The sequence below is a fragment of the Prionailurus bengalensis genome, chromosome D3 (genome assembly GCF_016509475.1).
Source record: "Prionailurus bengalensis isolate Pbe53 chromosome D3, Fcat_Pben_1.1_paternal_pri, whole genome shotgun sequence".
Classification (NCBI taxonomy): domain Eukaryota; kingdom Metazoa; phylum Chordata; class Mammalia; order Carnivora; family Felidae; genus Prionailurus; species Prionailurus bengalensis.
Window position 1 is genome coordinate 52,791,200 of NC_057356.1, and position 26,831 is coordinate 52,818,030.

A 26,831-nucleotide genomic window follows, 5' to 3' on the forward strand; every position below is an offset into this window, starting at 1 on the left:
GCACACAAATTCCATGAAGAATCTGTATAATTTATAGAGCTGTAGCAGTAATTCACTCAGTCATTTATTCTGCAGATTATACTGTTTCCTCACTGTCACGCACTTACAGTAAAAATAAATGAATTTATAAATAATAAAATAAAATTTTAATAAAATACAATTTCACTAAGGAATGTCTTTGTAGATGCAGTAAAAAAAAGAAGAATTTTACTAAATTTTCTTAAATTTCAACCCATAGTCTAGTGAAGAAAGGGGACATATGCATAAAGCATTTCTTCTACATAACATAGTATGATGTTCTTCTCAAGGGAAGTACCTGTGTGATTGTTTATGAACTGAATTAGCTATTGTGTGGGTTTTTTAAATAAAATACCATTTTTTACATGAAAGACACTGACAGTTATTTAGACTAGTGTTAGAAGACAATTCGTCATACATAAAGTGAAATCTGTCACTTCAAGGAAAACAACTATGTTACCAATGATAAATTGGGGTTTTCAAGCAAGAATGAGAATTCCAGAAAGCCTGTACCGACCAATGTGGTATCAGTGGAGGTGAGAAGGTGACTTTTTCCCATATGGTATATGAAATGTATCAATATATGGAAGGAGGATCTGCATAACTCAGTGAACCACTATTTTTCAAATGGTCAACACATGATGTTACAAAATCATACATGGGTAAACTATCCACTCACAGTATAAGATAGACAAATGGATTTTAATGTAACAAAGCACAAAACTCATTGATAAGGCACACTGCACACTGCAAAAAAAAAAAAAAAAAAAAAAAAAACCCAAAAAACCAAAAACTGATGAAATATTTATGAAACCAAACCTGTCAAGTTTTGGTGTAGTATTAAAAAAGAGTAGCCATAATGATCTGAAATAACTATTAAAATACTCCTCTCCTTTCTAACTTCATATCATGTTGGATTTTCTTTATATACTTTAGCTAAAGCTACATATTAGAATAAACCACATGCAGAAAGAGATATGAGAATCCACCAGTCTTATGCTAAGCCAGGTATTAAAGACACTTGGAAAAATGCATTATAATGTCAGTCTTCCCAGCAGATTATTTACTGTTTTGGAAAATTATCTTTTATAAAAATGTTATTTATGTTAACATGTAATATTTTTATGATTTTTTAAATGGGTACATAAATAAATATTTTAAACTTCTGACAGCTTTAAATACTAATGGAGTAAGTATCAATAAATATAACCCACTAAACAAAAGATCTTGGGAATCCTCAATAGCATTTATTGGTCCTGAGACCAGAAAATTTAAGGGCCACTGTTCTAATCCATGAGAAAACAAAAGAGGAAGAAGAAATGAATCTGGTACAAAGTTTTCAGGAATCAAAGATATACCTGACAAACAGGTATTTACTATATTTTAAGATTAAGGATTATAAATGTAGTATGTTGGCCAGATAAACTACTATAAGAATTCAGATGTATAGGGGAGCCTATGTGGCTCAGAACATCAAGTGTCCAATTCTTGATTTCAACTCAGGTCATAATCTCACAGTTAGTGAGTTCAAGCCCCGTGTTGGGCTCTGTGCTAATAGCTAGAAGCCTGCTTGGGATTCTGTCTCCCTCTCTCTCTCTGCCCCTTCCGCACCTGCTCTTTATTTCTCTCTCAAAACAAACGAAAATAAACTAAAAAAAAAAAAAAAAAAAAAAAGAATTCAGATGAATAAATGCTTGGTGAAGGAAGTAATAGTGAATAACCAAGTGAATGACTCATTAAACTAGGATAGTTGAAGCAGAAATGGACAGAATATAACTAGAAGATAATTTTGGAAGTAACATCAACATGATTTGGAAAGTGATTTGATCAAGGGAGCAAGAGAAGACATCACATACAATTTTGAAGACATGAATCCAAGCTGACAACAGAAAAATTAACAGGAAAAAAATGTACTAATGTCACCTGAACTCAAAAACACTGGAAGAAGAGCATATTTAGATGGAAAGAAGAGTTCAATGTTATATGTATATTGCATCTTAGGTACCTGTGAAACACCCAAGTAAGGATTTCAAGCAATCAATGGAAAATGGTAAATTAGAGATCAAAGAGATAGAAATTAACTTTTCTTATAATTTATATAAGGGGAAGAACGTAGATGAGATGGTTGAAGAAGAGATGACACAGGCAAAAAAAAAAGAAGCATTGTTATCTGTAAATAACAAATTTCCGAACATTTTCAAAAGTTTCACTTCTCATATTTGGCCTTGTTTGTACTACTATACTATAATTATGTTTATATTAGGACAATTGACTTGTAAAACATACATTTCAAGAGAGAACAAATTAGCAGTTCAAAATTAGCAAACTGCGAGGTTAATGATCTCCATCAACACACTTAAAATACTGACTTTTATAAAATTAGATTCACAACATGCTTTTTCAAAAACACATCTACAGGTGCTGGACAGAGATCTACGATTAAATGGCCATGTGATAATCAGGTTTTGTCTGCCAGTATTTATGTTACCTCTCTGTCTAGCTGAGATGATGACGTGGTGATCACGCCTGTCGTCGGATGCATAGAAAACAGCGTGGCTGACGCTGGCAACTGCTCGATGATGGAGTACTTGAGACGCGTGTGCATCGTGTCAGGTTCATCTTTGTCAGTTGCACATACCTGGCCCACGGTAGAGCCTACATGTTGAAAAATCCTCTTCAGTATACAAACCTTTTACATTTTCAACTTTCCCTTTTTTTCACTCCTCTCCATCTACTCAAAAAACTTTTCGACCGCTTAATTATATGTCAGAGTAATAATTCATACATTTGCAGACTTCTATATGAAGTATCATTTCTTGTAAATATCCCAGCATTCGAACATTTTGGAATTTGGTGACCGTATCCGCATTTACTGTATTTAATGTATAATTTATAAATGTTGACAATGCCCCTCCAATTGCCTTTGTATTTCTAGACTAAAGAATTCCAATTATTCTTTAACTTCTTTCTATTTGTAAGTCTCCACTTAAATGGATCAAATGGTCAAAAATGTGTCCAAAATTCTTGGTTCGGTTAGATCTTTCTAGAAGACTCAAAGATTGCATTCTGACTTCCAGCTGAAATGGTTCATTTTAATATGATTGAGAAAACGCTTGATTTTCAATGACCTTTATGATTATGCTCAGAATATTGCCAATCATTTAATCACTATGGAATATCAGTAGATCTCTTCAAGGCTAAGACTTCAATTACTTAAAGACTCCTTTTTAGAGTACATTCTCTTAAAAGTATTTATTTTATCTCACACAGGAAGGCAAAACAAGATACGGAATAACTTCTCTATTTTTCAGGTACGATGCTTGGCATTCCAGGTGTATAATGTATCATTTACTCTCCATAACAATCTTGCATATCAATAACCCATTTTACAGATAAGAAAACTAAGGTTTGTCAAAATTAGGAAGTTTACCCAGGGTCACAGCTAGTGAAAGGCAGAGTAAAATTCCACCCACAGAGGTCTGAGTGACAAGTGCCTTGTTCTTGCCAGCAAGATATGCTGCCTCCCAATGGCCACCATGAAGCTCAACTTATGAATTAAAACATTAAGTTACCGTATATTGTTAAGGTAGGTACTCACCAACTCTGCAGTTTTCAGGAACTGTAAATATGTAAGTTGTTTCTGTAAAAATTGGGTAGTTATCATTTTCATCCTCAATTCTGATTACCAGGGGCAGTGGAAGTTCTGGAGTATATCCATCTGGAGTTGTGGCAAAGGCAATCAGCTGTGAGGAGTAAAATAAGAAAAAAAAAACAAAATTAAAATATGGTTTACACTTGCTTTGGCTTTAGTTTGGAAACTGTGTGGCATTGCAGTGTGAATTTTGCCATTTGTTATTGTTTTGGGATGTGGACATGACCTTACTGTGATAAGAGGTGGTTAATCCCGTGGTATACTACAGCATTTTATGTTTATCTAATATAATAACATAGATAATTTTGGTTTCTTCACTAGTGCTGCACGTTTTTCATGAGTGTAATGGCTTTTATCATTATTTCCCAGAACAGTCTTGAAGATTGTTTTGTGGCTTTTTCTTATTTTATTTTGTTTTTTAAGTGTTTTTTTTTTAATTTTAATCCCAGTTGTTAACATACAGTGTTATATTAGTTTCAGGTGTACAATATGGTGATTCAGCAATTCTATAAATTACTCAGTGCTCATCATGATAAATGTACTCTTTAATCGCCAATCCCTATTTCACCCATCTCCCTGCTCCTCCCTCGCTCTGGTAGCTAGCAGTTTGTTCTCTACAGTTACCAGTCTGTTTCTTGGACTATCTCTCTTTTTTTTTTTTCCTTTGTGCTTTTGTTTTGTTTATTAAATTCCACAGATGAATGAGATCATATGGTATTTGTCTTTCTCTGACTGACTTACTTTGCTTAGTATAGTACTTGCTAGCTCCATCCTTGTCATTGCAAATGGCAAGATTTCATTCTTTTTTATGGCTGAATAATATCCCATTGTATATATCACTCTTCTTTATCCATTCAGTGGATACTTGGGCTGCTTCCACAAATTTGGGCATTGTAAATAATGCTGCCATAAACATAGGGGTGCTTGTATACCTTTAAATTAGTGCTTTTGTATTTGGGGGGTAAATGCCAAGTAATACAATCACTGGATTGTGTGGTAGTTTTATTTTTAACTTTTTGAGGAACCCCCCAACAGTGGCCACACAAGTTTGCATTCCCATCAACAGCGCCAGAGGATTCCCCTTTCTCCACATCTTTGCCAACACTTGCTTTTTCTCGTGTTTTGATTTTAGCTATTGTGCTGGGTGTGAGGTGATATATCATTGTGGATTTGATATGCATTTCCCTGCTGATGAGCGATGTTGACCATCCTTTCATGTGTCTGTTGGCCATCTGGATGTCTTCTTTGGAGAAATGTCTGTTCATGTTTTCTGCCCATTTTTTTAATGGAGTTATTTGTATTTTGGGTGTTGTTTTATAAGTTCTTTATACATTTTGGATACTAACCCTTATCAGATATGTCATTTGAAAATATCTTCCCCCATTCGGTAGGTTACCTTTTAGTTTTGTGGATTATTTCCTTTGCTGTGCAGAAGCTTTTTATTTTGATGTGGTTCCAATAGTTTATTTTTGCTTTATTTCCCTTGCCTCAGGAGACATATCTAGAAAAAAGTTGCTATGGCTGATATAAGAGAAATTACTGCCTGTGCTCTCTTCTAGGATTATTATGGTTTCAGATCTCACATTTAGGTCTTTAATCCATTTTGAATTTATTTTTGTGTATGGTATAAGAAAGTGGTTCAGTTTCATTCTTTTGCGTGTTGCTGTCCAGTTTTCCCAACACCATTTGTTGAGAAGACTGTCTTTTTCCCTTGGATATTCATTCTTTCTTTGTCAAAGATTAAATGACCATAAAATTGTGGGTCTATTTCTGGGTTTTCTGCCCTGTTCCATTGATCTATGTGTCTTTTTTTTTTTATGTCAGTACCATACTGTTTTGATTAGTACAGCTTTGTAATACAACTTGGAGTTTGGAACTGTCATGCCTCCAGCTTTGTTTTTCTTTTTTAAGACTGCTTTGGCTATTCAGGGTCTTTTGTGGTTCTATACAAATTTTAATATTGTTTGTTCTAGCTCTGTGAAAAATGCTGTTGGTATTTTGATACGGATTGCATTAAATCTATAGATTGCTTTGCACAGTGTAGATATTTTAATAATGTTTGTTCTTCCGACCTACGAGCCTAGAATATCTTTCCATTTCTCTATTATTTTGTTTTGTTTGAAAGTTTTAGGTGCACGGATTTTAATTATAACTTTCTGGATCTTCATTAACTTTGGTTTCTTAGGACTCCAAATTCCCCAGGTGCTGTTAACTAGAATATTATCTTATATTCTACTAATTAGGATTTTAGTTATATTTGGTAGTTATATTTAGATTTTTAAGTTACGAATTTTTAAATTTAAAAAAGGAAAGTCAGAAATAAAGCAAATGCATGGCTATACATTGTGTGTGGAATACAATTTATTTCTTTTACTTTTATAATATGAATTCTAATTCCAAGTTTTCTCATAACAGCTTTCAGAAAAAGCAGAACATCACAGATACTTAGGAGGCCATGTTGCAGCAATTCTAAACATAAATATTTAATTCTAAGTTTGCAAGTCTATTCACTTAATTTGGTCTACTGATGAATAAGTAATTCCTCCAAAGTAGACGTAAAATAATTAAAACTGAGTTAAGCAAAATGACCAGGTCCTGTTGGGAAATCAATACAACATTAGGTTAAATTCTCTCATATTAATGCTCATGCCACCATGGGAAGTTAACCAGATGATGAAAGACTGGATAATCTTGATTAAACACTGTCCACACTCCTCACCTATTCACCACAAGTTAACCTTCTCTCGTTGCAAAAATACTGATGTCTAACTTGCAAAGTTCACTGACCTCCCATGATATCTCTCTGTACCCTAAAGAGGTTCACAGACCTTTTATGCCAACTGAATCACTGTTTTTCAGAGTGGTATTCCCTTTTTCTTTTGAAAAAAAAAAAAAAAAAAGAAGAAGAAGAAAAGTAAAACTATCATGCCAAGACCCAATCTAAGAATCTAATGCTCTTTATTCTATAAAGTTTTTTTTGTTTCAAGTCTCTGCTATTGGATGTCGCCAGAGCCTAGATGACAAACTCAGAGAACAGAAGAGGGTAAATGAATTGAGAATGAGAGATAAAGCAGCCAAGCTTAATAATTACTAATACAATATGTAACCTTCAGACTTTACCTCAAAAGATTCATACTGCTCCCGATCCACAGGACGAGTACAAAACAGGTTTCCAGTATCTCTCTCTACATAAAATAAATTTATAGGTTCTCGGTCTACCCCAGGTCCTCTGATGGAATAGAATATAGTGTAGTTTTGTGCGGTGTCAGATTGAATCTAGAAAGTAGATATTATATATATGAGACAAATTTTTATTTCAGCAAAACTTTCATCTATACATTCATGCAATCATGTTGCCATTTTTATTGCAATAAGTAATTGCCCTCTTTAATTCATTATCATGTACAAATAAAAAACAGGTGACAGAATAAGGAAACCTAATAACAGAAATTACAAGAGCAAGGCATGAGAAGAAAAATATAGTAGTATCTTAGATTTCCAGAATACCTGAGGACTACTTTAAAGGCTAAATGGTACCTATGTGGACCAAACATTTAAGACTGTAACTGTCTGAGAAAACAAAGTATTCTGAGCATGAAAAATTACCCTTTTGTCAATTTTTTAAGCGTGAATTGTTATTATATGCAACACAGGACTTGAGACTCTAGGTTTAAAGTTACTGTGAGCAGGGCAAAAACACGGAAAATGCTTTCCTTAATTAGTTTTCGTTATTTGTCAACATCTTTTTTATTATAGGAGCTGAAGAGAAAGAGTGGCAGGAATGGGTGAGAAGAGGAATGATGTAATATCCTGGCAAGTATGATATTCTGGTACTTGATCCAAAAAGCAAATTTTTTCCCAAGTTGTTCTGATACTGTTAGTAAGATCTTGACTGTATATCAGGATGACTAACATAATTATTTTTAAATGATTTCTTTCTCGACTTTAATATGTTCTTCTTTCAGCTGCATTAAATTTGTTGGTGGGATATAAAAAGTTATAAAGAGACAGAAAACGTGGATATAGTCTGATCTAAGTAGTGGACTTGGGGATAAACAATTAACAAGAAGGATGTATGTGTCTTTTCCCCTTCGTGGCATTTGTCTTCTTGTCAGTAATTTTATCTTCTTTAATGGAAGATGTTTTGGGGTTTCTAGACTACACTCTGTGATACCCTTACTAACATGAAAATTCATTAAGGAACCATGTGTTTGAGAGTGCTAGATGAGTTTCACAATTTCATAAAAAGGCTTTGCATGACTAAAACTGCAAAAAAATGCATGACGGTGTAAAGATATATATTTATACCCATATATTGAAACATACAATACACATCCTCATTCACTCATATATTCATATGCAACTGTTTTCGAAATAACTGCATACTCATTAGCCAAATTAAAAAAAAAAATGGAAGCCATAGACTTTCACAGTGAAAGGAAAGTAAATTGTACCTGTTGAAGAAAAAGTGGGAAAGGACCCAAGGAATTCTCTTGCATTGAACAAGGAATAGGAGCCCATCTTCTCTTGGCACGTCTTAGAACTTTCTCTCTAGAATGCCTCTTCTTCAGTACCTACATTTAGAAGACAGGAAAAAAATAATAAAGCCAATGAATAATATACTCTCAAACATTGGAACTCTGACACATCTCCTTTCATGGGGAGCTGGGAAGGTGTAAGCCCATGGTAGTGCTTGAAAACCAAACTAAATGTCAACACAGCCAAAAGATAACAAAGAAATCATGGTCCTAACTGTTATCACATCAATCCTCTTGAGGAAATAACTTGGTGAGAATATGGAAGAAAGAGAGATGGAACGGGAAGCCTAGAAATAAAATTACACAGACAAAAATAAAATTGTCTACGTTACCATTGCCATATTGCCATGCAAAACGATGGGAGGAGAGAGATGCAAGGAAAATGAATGAAGTGAGTGATCTCCTAAATCTAGCATATGTACCTTCCACTCACCAGCAACTAGGAAGAGCCAGGGACCAACAGAGAGATCTGTGTCAGAAGGAGGAGAGAACAGTGGTGATAACTCTCAAACCGCTGCAGTGAATAATGGCCAGTGGCTGAACAGAAGTCATTTGGATCTTTGGTGTCATAATACAATAAGTTCGTATGAGGTCTGAACCTCAACCTAAAACAGTCATCTACTTTTTAAAACTACAAATTATGCTAAGATGCATAAGACCTCCAGAAACAGAGTTTTAAAACTTGTTTTGGAAATCGACTCTACAGGAAAGATCAAGATAGGCTTCTCTGTGTCTGATTTCAACTTCTCATGCTGCAGTAGCCCAATTTCTCCTTTTATGTCCCAAATAAAAAGTAATTATAACCTGGAATAACTGATATGGCAAAACCCTTTTCCGCCACTTGAACACTGTTAAGTTGTATGATGGTTTTCATTTTTCATCAAGCAAAACCATCCCACATTGTTTCTGATTCCACATCTTCCCTGGTAATGTTACACCTGCAGAAACCAATTCATTATGCTGCATATTTATAGTTTGGTATACCTTTGTTTGATGCTGTAAAAGGACAAGTATTTTCTCTTCCTCTTGGTTGTTAGTGTTGGAAAGTAATATGGTAAACTTCCTCTCCTCTGAGGACAAAAGAATAGCATTTGTTGTATAGACTGAACCATCTTCTAAAATTTGGAAGTCAGGATCACTTGAATGAATTAGACTTGCAGATTGAAAGCAATCCTTCAGGTTAACTGTGGAAAATATACAGAACAATCATTTGTAAGGTAAAACAAAGTAATACATAGGTTTAACAGTAATCTATGCTTTTGGGGGCGGGAAGCCAAAAACTTAAAATTAATTACACTGACACTTGTAAATGTTGCATTTTTAAAAGTACATATGAAACCATATGGTGAATTAAGTTGTGCATAAACACAGATATCACTTCTAATACCTACTTTATATCCTTCTAAAAAAGAGTCCTTTGTCCTGAACTAAGGGCATGTGAGTTCTAATGTTTGAATATGTAAACCAACACACAAAAAAGTTTTTCTTTATTAACTGAAATTAGCTATAGAGTAACACATGAGAGAACTGAACTTAAACAGAATCTAGAGAATTAGTCGGCAGCTATTAGATTAAAATATTTCTTAACTCTTTGCATCTATTGTTAAAGAGTCATGATATTCTGTGTTCTCACTGGTCTGCTCCTTCCTTGCACATTTGAGTTATGTGAAAAAAATTAATTGAAAAAAAAATATGTGGAAATAAGTATCAGTAAGATGCCAAAACATTTGAGGATTAAAATCCAAAAACAATACCTTTAAACTCAAGAAACAGTTCCAATGCTATTTCTCAATTTCACAAAAGTATATTATAACATATGCCATACCTTTCATCTAGGATAAATATTAATAATTATTACTCAAACTAAACCTTTTTATCTACTCATATCATCATGTTTGTCAAGAAAGGACAATATCTCTTTTATTGGAATGACACCATATGTACATATGTATTACAGATGATAAAATATCATTTTAACCATTAATTCCAATACAGTTATCCTTCTAAAAATTACACTAATTTTACAAGATCGTACCAAATTAGGATTTATTCACATTTTGCAGTTTCTTACCTCTACCAACAAATTTTCCAGCATCTAGTTTGGAGGGAACATGTAGCGTGACTTTTTTGCAGGCATCACAGGCAAATGTTAAGATCTAAAATACCAAATCAATATTACACGTTAAAGAAAGATCCTTTTAATGTGTACATAGTTTATATAAATTATAAATTGGTATAATTATAAATTAGTTTATACAACTTGCAAAATAAAATTTAAAAACATACACTACAGTAAAATCAGAACAAAATTGTATGGAGAAGAAGAATAAAACAATAGACCAAGAGTCATGGCTCCCTCCTTCACAAAGCATGTAAAGTCTAATAATTCCTTACCCTCTCGGGCTTTTTTTCCTATTCTGCAAAAGGAGTTAATAGTAACTTCACTGATTAATTTAGTGAGTAATCGAGGAATTAATGGCAACCAATGTGAGACAGCACTAAAAACTTAGGAAGGCAGCACAGGTATGTGATTAGGAAAGAGAGAAAAAAAAATTACAGAGCCAGCAAAGTATTTCAGTTAACTGTCAATTGCACATGAGCTACGATATCAAATCAATAATATCCTAAACAAAAACCCAATGCTTTAAAATTTTTTTAATGTTTATTTATTTTTGAGAGAGAGAGAGAGACAAACAGAGCGCGAGTAGGGGAGGGGCAGAGAGAGAGGGAGACAGAATCAGAAGCAGGCTCCAGGTTCCGAGCTGTCAGCAGAGTCCAAAGTGGGGCTTGAATCCATGAACTGCGAGATCATGACCTGGGCCAAAGTCGGACACTTAGCCGACTGAGCCACCCAGGAGCCCCTGAAAACCTAATGCTTTAAAGAGAAGCATCAACTCATTTTCATGGAGCAATGTAGAGATGATTTATCTATGACCTCACACAAACAAGCACGTAACTTTGAAATACGTATTTATGTTGAAGGCACATCTTCTCATAAATGACCATTAAGGTCATTTTACAAAATATATCACTTAAGATTTTTGAAATGAGTTAGTGATTTATGGTAACCATTTCCAATACAATATATATTTGAACCCACTGAAATTTAATTCTGTTCTAAAACTTTATAACACACACTTCTGAAAGATTCACAATTTTTTCTACAATTTTGCAAAGCTTTTGACAAAAGCAAGACTGCTGACGAGCACTGACACTGTATTTACAAAGGCTATAAACATAAATGAAAATAATCAAAATCTGGATGTTTATTTCTAATACACATTTTTACTTCCACTACATATGCCAAGACATATTTAATTATCCAACTCAAACTATATAGGAAGGATTAGGCAAGGCTGGGATTACATTTCATTTGGAAATTAGGGATGGATTGGAAATTAAAAGATGAGAAGATGTTCACTGGCCACATCCTCTAGAGAGAACAGGAGTGGAATGAGAAAGTGAAGAGTCCAGCTCAGGGTGGTTGAAAGCATGCTTCTACTTATTGATTCAACCAACCTTTACAGGTTGCTTACTAGGTGGTAGGCAGTGTTCAGCAATGAACAAGGCAAAGTCTTTGACCCCATGGAGACTATCTTATAATGAGAGACAAAAAAACAAATACACAAAGGTCATATAATGCCAAAGTCACAATGCAAAAAGGTCGCATAATGCCAAGAGATAAATGTTGTGAGAAAAATAAAGCAGAGAGAAAAGGTGACAAAGGGAAGACCAGAAGCCTGAATGAAATGAGGAAGCAAACCAGTTCATCAACTGGGGAAGAGTCTTCCAGGTGGAGAAAAAAACAGAACAAAACCCTGGGAAAGGATTTTGCCTGGTGTACGAGAGGAACAAAATGGTGGTCATGGTAGTATAGCACAGTGAGGGAAGAGTGATAGCATAGGCATTGAAGTGACAATCATGGGTAGATCACATAGAGTCTCAAAGTAGAAGTCTAAAACTTCTCGACTTTATTCTGAGTGCAAAGAGAAGCACCCATAGGTATAGAAACTGTGGAGAGGGGCGCCTGGGTGGCTCAGTTGGTTAAGTGTCTGACTTCGGCTCAGCTCATGATCACACGGTTCGTGAGTTCGAGCCCAGCGTCGGGCTCTGTGCTGACAGCTTAGACCCTCAAGCCTGCTTCGGATTCTGTGTCTCCCTCTCTCTCTGCCTTTCCGGGGCTCACATTCTCTCAATCTCTCAAAAGCTAACAAACATTTTAGAAAATTAAAAAAAGAAGAAGAAGCAGTTGTGGAGTAGCATCAAGTGGCGAGCATTTACATAGACTCATTCTGGTGGCCCTGTGAGAACAGACTGTAGAGCAGCAAGAGTGGAAACAAGGACGCCAGTTGGGAGGTTCCAGTAGAAATCCAAGAGAGGGAGGATGGTGACTTGGACTAAAGTAAAAACAGCAGAGAAGATGAGATACGGCTAGATTAAGATAATACTTTAGGGAACAGTATTCATCCATTCATTCATGCGTTTAACCAATATTTACCTAATGTCTTCTATGTACCAGACACAGAGCAGTAAACATGATCCTTGTGAAACATTCAGTTCAAGGGTAAGACACAGTCATAATTTCAGTAAAGGAGGATAAATGCTCTGGTAGGGAGGTACAGTTGCTATACGATGGCCTTGTGTGAAAGCCAGGTGAGGTCACCTAACGAGTGGCTGTATATGAGCCATGTCAAGAGGAGGCAGAGCTTATATGTCCCAAACACAGAAACAAGCATATGTGAAACCCAGAGATGACACAGATCTGAAAACAAAATCTCGAAAGGCTGATGCTACAAGAGGGACAAAGTTTAAACTGGATTCACAGAAGTAGGTTTGGGATAGATTCTGAACAGTGTTAACAACATATGTAGATCTTTTTTTCCTAAAGATAATAAGAAACCAAATGTTTGTTTTAAGCAGATAAATTACATAAGCAGCTTCCTATTGGAATAAGGTGAGTCTGAATAGTATGGAGAATGGATCAGGGAAATGATTTTCATTTCCAATAATGGCAGCTAGGTCATTCAGGAAGGAGAAAAAAAAAAAAAAAACCCACCATGCCCAAACTAAAAATGATGGATACATTTATAAAAAAAAAAATTTTAATCTTTATTTATTTTGAGAGAAAGAAAGAGCATGAGCAGGGGAGGAACACAGAGAGGAGACACAGAATCTGAGGCAGGCTTCAGGCCCTGAGCTGTCAGCACATAACCTGACGCGGGGCTCGAACCCACAAACTTCGAGATTGTGACCTGAGCTGAAGTCGGATGCTCAACCGACTGAGCCACCCAGGCGCCCCAAGAAATTATTTTCAAAAGCAATAAAAAGTTAGAATGCCAAGGAGTAAACTTAACAAGAAAGATATAAAGTCTATTGGAGAAAAATCTGAAAACATTTCTGAAAGACACAAAAGTAGACTCACACAAAAAGAAAGATATTATTTTAGATAGAAAAAAATCAACATAAATATATCAATTTTCACTAAGTTAAATTATAAATTTCATGATCCCAATATAAACCTTAACAGTATTTTTTCTGGAACTAGACAAGCTGATTTAAAAAGTCTTAAGTAGGGGCGCCTGGGTGGCTCAGTCGGTTAAGCGCCCGACTTCAGCTCAGGTCACAATCTCGCGGTCCATGAGTTCGAGCCCCGCGTCGGGCACTGGGCTGATGGCTCAGAGCCTGGAGCCTGCTTCTGATTCTGTGTCTCCCTCTCTCTCTGCCCCTCCCCCATTCATGCTCTGTCTCTCTCTGTCTCAAAAATAAATAAAAGTTAAAAAATTAAAAAAAAAATAAAAAATAAAAAGTCTTAAGTAAAAATAAATAATTAAGAAAAGACAGGAAAATTATGAAAAAGAAAGCAATGAAAGGATATTAGCCCTAGCAGATATTTAAAATTCTATGAAGTCTCAATAATTAAAACTGCAATATTGCATATGAATAGACAGAAACATATTAGATGCATACAAATCGGAAAGGAAAAAGTAAAAGTTTCTATTGGTGTTTTTTGTAACTCTATACAGTCCATAAATGTTGTAACTTTGTTACACTCACCAATAATTTATGAGAGTTCTTATTTCTCCACATTCTTGCCTACCCTGTATTGTCAAAGTTTTGGATGCTTGCCAAATGGGAATGACATGTCAATGAAATTTAAATTCATCTTTTCTTATTATGAGTGAGGGTGAAATATTTTTATGGGCCATTTTTATTACTTTATGGGAGTTTTTCATGTCCATGTTCATGTTGGACTACTTGATTTATAAGAGCTCTATATATTAGTAGATTAGACTTTTAAAATATGATCTGCAAAATTTTTGTTTTACAATTTATGAGTTACCTTTGACTTTGCTTACAATGTTTTTGTTTGGTTCAGTTTTTTTTGCCACGGACAAGTGTTTATGTATATGTGTCTTAATATAATTGATTTATATTATTTATAACATTTATAATATATTTATATTAATGATTATAATTGAATATAATTGGTTTTCTCAATATTAATAAGTGGCTTTTGAAATTTAAGCCATGTGAACCATAGAAAGTCTTCTTAACCCCAAATTTATTTTTTTTATTTTATTTTTTAACATTTATTTATTTTTGAGACAGAGAGAGACAGAGCATGAACGGGGTTGGGGCAGAGAGAGAGGGAGACACAGAATCGGAAGCAGGCTCCAGGCTCTGAGCCATCTGCCCAGAGCCCGACGCGGGGTTTCGAACTCACGGACAGCGAGATCGTGACCTGAGCTGAAGTCGGACGCTCAACCAACTGAGCCACCCAGGCGACCCCTTAACCCCAAATTTAAATAGGAATTCACGATGTTTTCTTCTAATATCTGTATTGTATCATATGGTGCATTTAAATCTTTCATATGTTTGGACTTTTCTGTGGTGTTCTGCATGAGGTATGGGTTCAACTTTACCTTTTGCCAAATGACTGCCTGATCAAGTAGTTTCATACTATATATACATAGTATAATATAACAGAGTATAGTATGACATGCTATATAATATATAATATAGCATACTGTACATACTATAGTACTATAATATACTATAGTATTGTACATATATATACACATGTACAATTCTATATATATATGGTATATATATATATATATATATATATATATATATATATATCCTCAATGGTGGGATATGCTATCCATCATAAAATTTCTTTCTGTTTAGTGAATATACAACCTTTATGGGGGTGAGAAGGAGCTAGTAATATATACCAAAAGAATACAGTCATCTATACTTTTGTCTGGCCATCCCATTTCTGGTAATCTAGTCTATGCACATACCTGCCAATACATGAAGTGACATATGCACACAAGTTTATTCACTGTGACATTATTTATAATAGCAAAAAGTAATAGCAGGAGTGTTGGAGAGAAGCAGAGATATCCATAAGATATTTCTGAAGATAGACTTAACGGGAGTTAATGATGGATTTGGGCAGAGGAACAGTGAAGAAGGAAAAACAGCTTCCAGACTTCCTACCTGAGCAATAAGGTGTATAGCAGTGTCATTCACTGAAATACATGACACGAGAAGAAAAGCAACATTGTCTGAGAAGATAATAAATGCTGTGTCATACGTCATACTAGGGAGATATAAAGACTTACTGTTCAATGAAGACATCCCAACTAACAAAATAAATTTAGTACAAGTAGACACCTGTGTATTTCACAGACAGGACCTGTAATAGGGAGCATGATTATGAGTGGTCAGGAAGGTCAAAAGAAAAAAGGAGTGAATTTCAATAAAGACACAATCTACAAGGTGGAATTGTATAAGGAATGGTTTATATTTAGCAGTGGGGATCCCTTATGACCTCAGAGATAAAGCAGCCTCGTTAGGTGTTTAGGTAGAAACCAGAGTTCGAGTGATTAAGACGTGTGCAAGGTGAGGCAATATTAGGAAGTGGAGAGAAGCTGATGTTTAGAATGGTGAAGGATTAGTTGGGTACAAGAACAGGAGGAAATGTAAAGGGCGTTCCCCCAGTGAAGAGGAATTACTCCTTCTTATTTAATAATATCTTCTACTCAGATGCTCTTTGCACATCTATCACACTTGAGGCTCACCACCACAAGAACCATCTGAAGCAGGCAGGACTTTGTACAGATACATGCATCTGAGCATCAGACGAGGCCTTCCAGCTAGAATGCAGCAGGATGAGGGGTGCGTCAGAGCCAGCGCTTTTTTTTCCGATCTACCCCACTTCTGGCCTATCCAGCTTTGAAACTAAGAAAAGCCAAGGAATGAGGATTATTCACCTTTAATTTATTCAGTTTATCGACGTTCTTCTAGAAAGGATCGGAGATCACACAGAGAAAGACTTGCGTGTAAACATATGTAAAGCAACGCTATTTATTGCCCAGGCCTATTATCATGCGTGCTTAATCACCCTTTTTCCTTCAAAGAAAATGGCCAGTGGTTTAAAAAGTGGCAACTTTATTAGGGATCTAACCGAAAGTATTTCTTTGTCATCAACTACATATTTTGCAACCGTTATTTATTCCATTCTTGGTTTTCTCAACAGTAAAATATTAACTGCTGTGCACCTGGCCCTTTCTATGATACTAATGTGCCCTGGGAATTTAAGTAAGGGTTTTAAAGTCCATAGAATTCCTAGGGAAAGACATTGTAATGATAGTACAACTACAATTTCACGACCTAAAATTTTAAGGAATTCACTGCAAGCTAAGAGCGACTGAGAAGCGAAATTATCCGAAAATTTCAGCCCCCCAGTTCCAGCACTCCCAGAAGAAATCTTCCTGCTGTCTGTTCTCCAGGTTTGTCCCCTTGTCCTTCAGAGGACTTGAGCTCCAATGCCTGGGGCTCAACGTGAAACGACACTACCGAGTTGAGTACTCTTTGGCACCTGGTCTGTTTAATTTTTCTCCTTGTAGAGGATTTAGGAACCCAATCTGGGAAACCTCGGATCCCAAACTCTCCCAGGGGCTGTCCACTCGCACTAAATTCCTGAAGCATCTGCCACCCATCCCCCTCGCCCCCCCGCCCCCCCCCCCCGCATGTGATCCCAGTCTTTTCTGCCTGGGAGGGGTACTGTCCCTCCCCAAATAAGGCCACCACCCCCTTTCGCTCCCACGGTTAGGTGGGTGGGGTCGTTGCTACAGTTCTTTAAAGTGGGAAAGAAGTTAGAGCAGAGGAATCCAGATGCCTCTGGGGAAAGAGATCCGGACGAATATTTCCGTAAAGACTAAGGGGCTGGCAACCGCACTCGGAGACACGCAATGGGAACTATACAAAGGGTCTCCTAAGGCCCGCCCATCTACCGTTTCCGGGTGCAGAGGGTCGAGACCACTCCCCTACTCTCTCGCCCGATTGCCCCCACCCCCTCCCCCAACACACACACGCTCAGAGAGACTCAGAGCAACCCCCGCAAAGGAGCGCACTCTGTGACCCAAGGGCGCGCACTTTCCGTCCGGTCCGCCCAGCGCTCCCCCCAGCCGTGGCCGGAACCGGGCACCGGGGCAGAAGTGGACCGTACCTTCCCGGGGAATTGCAGAGACCGGGAGGAGCAGCGCTCCCCGCTCGTACCCAGAGGCCACGGTTTTGGAAAGGCGTTTGCAGCTCACGCCTGCGTCTCTCCCTGCCTGCGCTGAGTACATCTACCGCCAACACTACTCCTCCCCTTGGGGATCGCGGCGCCCAGGTCGCCAGCCTCTTTCTGGCAACCTTCCCCTATTCCAACAGCTCCATTTGTTCAACCAGCCGGCGCCCCATTAACCCCCGCTTTGCCCGCCACCCCCACGCACCGCTGCTTCCAGCGCTCCCCCATCGGGAGGAGCCCCCTCGCGGGAGCCGGCAGCCGAGCGGCCACTCACCGTGAGGGTCAGCAGCAGTTGCCGGCAGAGGGCTCCGCTCCGGGAGCAAGTGGGGCGGTCTGACGCCATGGGAGTACTCGGGGACAGGTCACCCGCGCTGCACCGGGAGGCCGGGGCGAGCGGGCTTGGCGGGGCCAAAGGCCGCGGCGAGAGTCAGGCAGGGCCCGCCGCGCAGGAGGAGTGCGAGGCACAGGAGGAGGTGGCGCGCGGGGAGAGGCGCTTTCCTTTCTGGCTTTGGGTGAAGCGCCTGCCTCGCACCCAAGGGGCTTTTCCTCTGGCCCAGGGTGGGGCTCCAGGCGCGTCCGAAAGACACCGATCGGCTCCTCCTTGGGATTTTCTTAAGTCTTCATTTCTTTAAGAGCGCAACAGGTGGGAACTCCCTCTCGCCGCCACCCTTTTACCTGCGCTAGGTGTTTCTCATCAGCGGACTCCACCTATATGCCCCATGCGCCCCCCCCCTCCCCTCGCCGGTGGCCGCCTGGTGGATTAGCAGCTGGCCCTGCCCAGCAGAAGCCCTGACTGTACAAAGACTCACTCCCGGGGCGCGCCGGGCCGCGGGAAGGGGGCGCGGACCTGGGCGCGCTCCCGCGCCCCGACTCCGCCCCGCGCGCTGCCTGCTTCGCCAGCTGTTGGGAAGTCAGTCACAGACCCGCAGACACCAGAAGAGCTGGAGCCCCGGATTTTATGCGAACGGCTGCCTAAGTCGTACGGAGAGTTGATTCGGTGGCCTCTGCTGGAGTAAATTTACTGCAGACATCCAAGTGCAGTTCAGACAGGGTTTTCATCTGTGGCACACCTTTCTTGGGGGGGTCTTATTTTTGTTTTTAGAAATTCCATACCCAATATGGCAGTGATGCAACAAAATTACCAGAAGTTAAAGACGTTGATTGATTAATTAATTAAGGGAATCCAGTTTACAAAATAATAATAATAATAACAAAATCAAGGGTAAGTTACACAGAAAACGGATCTCTTGAGGCCCTAGATGCTGACTAAATGTGAGCTCCTGCTGTTCTCCAAGACCCTCCCTTGTCCCAAATTAAAGCCATCCACCGACCTTCTTATAACTGATCTCCTAAAGCGGACTCCTGGACATCTACTGGAGATGTCTCTCTTCCTTTCCTGCCACCGAAACCAGAGTTTGCAGTAAGACAAGAAAAAGAATGGGATGCAATTTATGTTTGGCTTGCATTGTACTTAAGCTAGGTGAATTATGGCAGGCCTCAACCTGGAAAATTAAAATATAAAAGCAGTATGCTTGCAGCTCTCCAGAAAACAAGGACAGGGCATTCTGACTCCTTCCTGCACCTCTTTTCAACTGCAGACTTAAACCCAGGAAGTCCCTGCACAAAGGAGAAACTTGTCTGTCCCAATTCATTTGGTTTGTCTCCTCTGGGGTGTTTGGAGAAACCTGTTTGAAAAGCCAACCAAGTCACTCACAGCATTTCAGTTCCTGAGAACATGTACCATCCCATACCATTATACACAGAGCCAAAATTATTATAATACTGACCATATAGTTAAACTCAAAAGCGATGTCAAACACTACACGGTTTACAATCTATGTATTAGTCCCATGCTCTGTTTCGTTCCTGAATGACACATAATGAGTTGTTCTGTTATTTCCATATCCACAGAATTTGTCATTGAACCTTTGCTAGTAAAATAAGCCTGGGTCATCATCATGAGACTATAGCTGACATGCTTCTGTTTCCCTACTTTTTAACCCTCGTGTTTTTCCAGCAATGATTTCATAAACACGCCTCATCCTATTAGTGACATCATGATTTCTAGCATGAAGCTTTCCAGAGGACGGAGAAGCAAGCTAGTTTCAGGTTCTAGAAATCTACTCAGGCTATCATCATAGTCTTTGACAATAGGACATTTCCAAACTCTTGTCTTGCCCTTTAACCCCTAATGCCCTAAGGGTAGCTTACGTTTTCTTCCCTCATTCCAGAAAAGGGCAGAAGAGCAATCTGAAAAGAATTCATCTTAGATATTTATTTTCATCTTTCGCACTAAGTACCTAATTGAGGCTATTAAAATGGTGATGGAAGGGGGTGTATTGTGACTTTTGTTAAAACAAAGAATGAAATATAAGGGACTTACCGGAAAGAAGTAGCCTAATTCATTCAGTGTGTTTAGATTAGGCCACAGGGTCACTGAAGTGGATTCCTCTATAATACAGTTTTGAAATAACAGGTATAAATTTGAAGAGACAATGAAATGGGTGTAGGAGAATTTTTTTAAGAATGTCTTTTGGGGTGCCTGGATGGCTCAGTTGGTTAGGCATCCAACGCTTGCTTTTGGCTCAGGTCATCATCTCACGGGGTTCTGAATTTGAACTCTGCTTCTGTCTCTGCACAGGCAGTGGGGAGGCTGCTTGGGATTTTTTCTCTCTCTCTCCCTCTCTCTCTGTCCTTCCCCTGCTTGCACTGTTTCTCTCTCTCGTTCTCTCTCTCTCTCAAAATAAATAAACATTAAAAAAATACTTATGGGGCGCCTGGGTGGCTCAGTTGTTTAAGTGTCCAACTCTGTTTCGGCTCAGATCATGATCTCAAGGTTTGTGGGTTCAAACCCACCACTGGCCCCACAGCTGGCAGTGCCAGTATGGAGACTCTTGGGGATTTTCTCTCTCCCTTTCTCTCTGCCCCCCCAACACTGTCTCTCTCAAAATAAATACACAAACAAATAAAAAATACTCATTAAAAAAAATGGCTTGTCTTTTGCCTGTGAAGACGACTCTGCTGACTTGAACTGGTTTTCCAATGTGCTATAGTAAATAGTGCACCAGACCAGAAGTCAGGAGCAACTTCCTTTAAGTCTTGGATGGTTCAAGGAACCTCTCAGGACTCAACACTCGCGCACAGTTAAGTGAGATCATTAAAGTTAACACTGGGTGCGGTCTATGGTTAACTTGCACTTCTAAAATTGAACTACTTAGACTTCTGGTGGCTGATTTTTTTAAAAAGGCCAGCTAGAAATGGATGTTTATTTACACACAGAAAATCAGAATCAGAGTGGTCCTTAAGGAGAGGAATGAACAGCAACCCCAAGTCCACAGAGGCACATCTATGCAGCCTGGCTTCCCAGTTTCCTAATTTCAGAAACCGGAAAGTAAACATATTAATGGCGACCAGAAGGCCCAGTTACTCACTGAGGTATACATGGAGACAGCTCTTCCCGACATGATTTCTGCCAGTCCTCCCGCCGCTGGATCCTGGGGAGGAGGGTCCGTGGGCACAGGAGATCCTCAGGGCAAATCTGTCTCGGCATGGTGTAGGGCACAGAATGGAACCGAAAAGCAAAGGAAGCACAGACTTACAGGGAAAAGAAAAACTAAAGGACATCACCTAGTTACTTTAGAGGTGCATGTACAGAGGGAAGCCTCTCATAGCCACAACAAAATGAGCACAGAACATTTACCTCTCAGAGTTGTTGCAAAATTAAATGGCATGATGTATGAAAGGCATACAGAATAAGACCTCGCATATTCTAAGTGCTTCCTAAGTGTTGGTTAGTTTGGGCATCCCCCCTCCTGCTGTATGTCTACAAGCCATTCATACCCCCACCCCGCCTCATCCCCACCCCAGCTCTCTACTTCCTGTTTTTCTAGTACCCACCTCAGCTCCTGGCCTGGGGCAGAACTCCAGGGTTAAGTCACTCACCACACCAAAATCCTTCAACCCCCCTTCCCTTCAACATGACCCTCACACCTTGTCTGACACAAAGGGATTGACTATGCAACACTAATATGGGATGCCACCGTCCGTGCTAGTCGTATCTTTTCTGAAAATTTAGACAATTTTTTCTTTAAAAGAATCCTTTTCTGGTAGAACATTTTTGAATGCTGTTCATTTTCCAAAAAATAAAATTTTTATTTTTCTAATGCTGTCCATGTTTCTTGGAAGTTCTCCTTTCAAAACTGGCCTCAATAAAGCATAATGTACTAACCAAACTCAATTTCCATGACATTTCAAAGTATATTTTTGAACTTAGTAAGGGATAGAGTGTGAAATAAACTATAAATCAATTCTTATTACCGTACTTTTGACTTAACACACCCTCAATAAAAACAAGCCAATAAAAGAATTTTGAGGCAATTGTGTTGAACATGACTAGAGATGGTTTGTGACCTCTGCCATTGATATATGGAGTGCCAGGAGTGCTATGAACAAATTTACAAAAATGTAAAACTACAAAATTTTCATTTGTTTGCTTTAATAATTGACTCATATGACAAGTATTTACTGAGAACCTACTATGTCCCAGGCATTGTTCTCAGCATTGGGAATGCTGTGGTGAACAAGACAAGCCACATGCTCAAGGGAAACCCCTAAGGAAAAATAAAATAACTGGGTAGGACAAGAATCACTCTCTATCTGAAATTTACATCCTGCTGACTCCTTTGTAAAAGAAAAGGTTAATATCGAGTTAAGTTCAAAATGGTACGTAAACAGCATTCTACAAGGATTGGTGATTTTAAAAATCACCAGTATGAAAATTGTGTGTTAAGTTTGTTCGTGGATTATGAAATGTTACCCTTCCGTTAAATGGACCAAGAGACAAGAAATACACAGTTCTGTGAGATAACCTAGCCTAGAGGATACTTTTTTCTTCTTCCCTTGCAGACTCCACCCACGCATTCTCGTTGGCTAGCTCCTTCTGCTTTGACTCCTAAATATTGACACACACGAACACATCTGCATTTTTTTTCAGACCTTTGCACTCAGGCCCTTTCTACCGTAGGTGCTTTGTACAAGCTCTTTCCTCTACCTGGAACTTCCTTCCATCTCTCTAGCTTGGTTACCTATCCTGTCCAGCCTGCAAATATCACCTTTTATTTTCTCCTCTTCCAGGACAAATCCTATCAAGTCAAGTCTTCCTCATTAAACAGCTGCCTCTTATTTAGAGCACTTGTCACAAAGTTAAATTTGTTGGAATCATTATTTGCTTAATATTTGTTTCTTATTGAAGACTGTACAGTTTCCTGACTTCAGAGACTTGCTTTTTCTGGCTCAGCCTTCCAACTCCAGCTCTACCCATCATGAATCCTGGCCCACAGTAGACACCTAATAAGTATTTGCTGAATGTGTGAGTAAATGAATGAATAAATGAGTGATACCTGAGCATTTTTTTGGTAAGTAATTCTTTGTCATTCTTTCTCTGCTTTTAATATTTATTGAGCTATTAAAGTGATGCCTTGGGTCAAATTTAGCAGGATGAGCGTTCCTAATCTGATCTCATACATGATGGACATGTATTAGTATAGTTGCTAAAATGTGAGATGGGCCTGCCAAGGATTTCTAGTGTGTTTTTTGCTCAAAAACAGACAAATGTGCTAATAGATTTTAACTTAGAACTCAGAAAGAGACCAGTGCATAAGCGGGAACTGTATATCTGATAAAAATGTGAACAGCACAAACCACTTAAAAGAGGAGAAATTAATTAGTGGTGGCATTAGGAAAACTGAATCATTATGGGAGAAAAACAAAACTGATTCCCTACTTAGCACCACATACAAAGTGGCCTCCAGATGGGTTAAACTTTCCTGTAGTGACAAAGACATAAAGTCCACAGAAGACAATATAGGAGAATATCTACATGATCCACAGATGGAGAAAGATTTTTGAAATGATACCTAAAGAGCATATATCATATAGTAATAATAATACAATAAGATATATTTGATTAGATTAAAAGTCACGCTTTCTATTCAGCAAAGGGCATCGTGAATAAAATTAAGAGGCAGATGATAGATTGGGAAAGACATAAGCTATGACTAAAACAGACACGGGAATAATCTAGAACATGCAAGGAATGCCTACACATCAATGGGAACATGACAGAAACTTCAATAGGAAAAAATGGCCAGAGTATGCCCAGGTACTTTACAACAGAGGAATCTCAAAGCCTGCGAAGTATATTTTTAAAAATTAGGGAAGCACACATAAAAATCATAAAACATACTCCTACACCTGTTGAGCTGACAAAATTAGAAGCTGATTATCCCTTGTCAAAGTGACTCCCCAATTAAATCTAACTCTCCAGCTTCCCAGCTGCTGCACACTCATAGTTGAACGTGGCTAACTCTGGACTCATACCCAAGTTCAGGAGTTTCACTTCAAGGCCATGGTCAGTGCTTTAAGCAGGAGTTAATACTGCCCACAGCCTTACCCTATCTGTCTAGTCCACCCACTGCCTCATTTTCCTTGGCAATTTTTTCATAACCTCCTTTTCTCTGCTCAAACCTCATGTACAGCCCCCCTTGGTTCTCACTTTCCATTCTGACCTAGTTTTCCATTTTGCAGGTGAAAGAAACTGTCATGAACTTCTACAAGCTTCTCCATACGCACCACCTGCCTTGCCTCTGTACCATCTACATGGCCTTTTCTTCTGTGCTACGGAAGAACTGCCTCTGTTCGCAGTGAAGTTCAACTTCTCCCTTTGTGGATTCATTCCTGTCTCTTCCCACCTACTGAAGGACATTGGTCCAGCAATTCTGCTCCTTGTCTCCTATGTTATCAATTTAATCCATCACTATCCTCCTTAGTGCTATATAAACTAAACTAAACTTAAAACAAAAACAGCAACAACAAAAAACACCAGAAACCTCTACCTTTCTAAGCCCTATCTCTTTGTCCAGCTATCACACCCCATTTTTCTGTTTTTTCCTTTACAAAAAAAAAAATCTAGGAAAAGATGTTTTATATTTACTGTCTTTGATTTCTTTCTTTGTTATCGCTTGAACCCTTTCTAATCAGGTTTTCTTGCCTACTGCTTCACCAAATGTGGTGGTGTTTCTTTTTTAAATATTTTTAAAGGTTTGTTTTATTTATTTATTTTTGAGAGTGAGAGCACAAGCAGGAGAGGGGATGAGAGAGAGAAAGAGAGAGAGAGGATCCCAAGCACGTTCCCCACCATCAGCAAATGGGGCTTGATCCCAGGATGTGAGATCATGACCTGAGCCAAAATCAGGAGTCGGACACTTAACCAACTGAGCCACCCAGGCGCCCCCACGTGTGTTTTTACAAAGGTTGCAGAGATTTCCATATTACTATTCTATTCATTTTTCAGCTTCATGTTATTATCTTAATTGCAGAGAGCTTGCATGCCGTCCTTGAAACACATTCTTCACTTGGTTTCTGTTTTTCCTTCTCCACCTCACTAACTGATTCCTCTTCCCCTCCAGCACGTTTAACTAGTCAAGTGCCCCAGAACTCAGTGGTTGGACCTTTCTTCTGGTTCTATCCCCACCCACTCCCTTGTTGATCTCACCTAGACTTCTAACTTAAAACACCATCTCCATGTTAATGACTGGAAAACCAAAAGGAGTATCCCACACATTTCCCTTGAATTCCAGGCTCCAACTCTCTAGCTTAGACGTGTAGAAAGCATTGCAAAGTTAATCTTTCCAGTTCTGCATTCCTGATTTTCCCCATTAATGATACCCACCCCGCATTCTTTTCCCTTTCAATTAATGGCAACTCCATTCTTCCAATTGTTCTCGTCAAAACCTATTGCAGACTTCCTCTTTTTCTCTTCTACTCTAAATACAATCTGTCAGTAAATCTTATGAACTCTACCTTTAAAATACGCCCAGAATCCGTCCTTCCCACCATATCCATCTTGGCCCAGATCACTGCTGTCTCCCCGCTGGGTTATTCAAAAAACCTCCTCATTGGTCTTTCTGTTTCCGACATGCCTCACTTCAATCTGTTTTCAACCCAGCATCTATAATGTCCTTGGTAAAAAATAAGTCAGATCATGACATTTCTCTACCCAAACTCCTCTAGAATGATTCCAAAAATTAAAAGATAAACAAAACAAAACCCTTGGAGGCACCTCATCTCATTTAGACCAAATCCAGAGTCGGTCCTGTGGTCCACAGGACCTTACGCATTCCACCGCGTGTCTCCCAGACTCCAATTCTTACTTACCCCTCACATGCTGTGCTGCCAGCCACATGGAGCTCTCGGCTATCCCACGAACATGCTGGGCACCCTCCTCCTTGGGCTGTCCCTTCTGTATGCAATGATCCTCCCCTAGATGGCCACACTGCTTGCTCTCACCTCCTTCAGCCTTGGCCCTTGTGTCTCCTTCTCTTTGAGGCCTTCCTTGTGCACCCTAGTTAAAATTTCAAACTGCCAATGACTTTCTCTGGATTCCAGCTAAGAGCCTGGTGGGTTTACTGTGGCTCCTTCCCCCGGCAGGTCTTTGTCTCTTGCACTACAAGACTGCGGAACCGGCTTTCTGTTTATCAGAGGGTTTTGCCTTAGTTTGTTAGCTTCCTACCCTATGAAGGTTTAGAACTCAACAAATGTCTTGAAGGGAAAACCAGAGGTATATGAAATCCCTCAAGTGATGGCCACTCTAGCCCTGTGCAATGACTAAAATTTTGCTCCCTGTTTCTCTCTTCCCACACAATGGCCTTATGCTTTGGCTGAGCCTGGGTTCTTAGAAGCAAGCCAGTGTCCGGTATCTTGAAAGGCTCCCTGGGGGAAAAAGATGAAGTTATCTTACAGAGGATACACTCACTTTTCCCTGGTGCTCTCCCCTCTGGAATATTAGCTTTGCTAGCTCTTGTTGATTCTACAACTTCTGATCTCTCAAAACAGATCAATTTTATATTTCATCTGGCTTTTCTTGTTGGTCCTGGTGGGAGCTTTGGTCTCCTATGAGCTTACTCCATCCTACTACCTGTCTCTCATATTTTACTGATTTTACTTTCTTGGTCTATCTCTGTCTATTAGAATGTCATTTTTG

The 26,831-nt window shown here is 38.9% G+C and overlaps 1 protein-coding gene across 2 annotated transcripts in view; it reads right to left on the minus strand.

Annotated features, from left to right (window-relative positions):
- The window catches only part of DSC2 (desmocollin 2), a 37,045-nt gene extending 18,462 nt beyond the window's left edge, over window positions 1-18,583 (minus strand). For both annotated transcript variants that reach the window (XM_043558524.1, XM_043558525.1), the window contains exons 1-7: window positions 18,066-18,583; window positions 10,280-10,364; window positions 9,193-9,392; window positions 8,125-8,244; window positions 6,791-6,946; window positions 3,617-3,761; window positions 2,507-2,673 (exon numbers count right to left, since the gene is read on the minus strand). In XM_043558524.1, the coding sequence (XP_043414459.1) occupies window positions 2,507-2,673; window positions 3,617-3,761; window positions 6,791-6,946; window positions 8,125-8,244; window positions 9,193-9,392; window positions 10,280-10,364; window positions 18,066-18,134 (942 nt within the window). In that variant the 5' untranslated portion in view covers window positions 18,135-18,583. The remainder of the gene's footprint in view (window positions 1-2,506; window positions 2,674-3,616; window positions 3,762-6,790; window positions 6,947-8,124; window positions 8,245-9,192; window positions 9,393-10,279; window positions 10,365-18,065) is intronic.
- Between the last annotated feature and the right edge of the window lie 8,248 nt (window positions 18,584-26,831).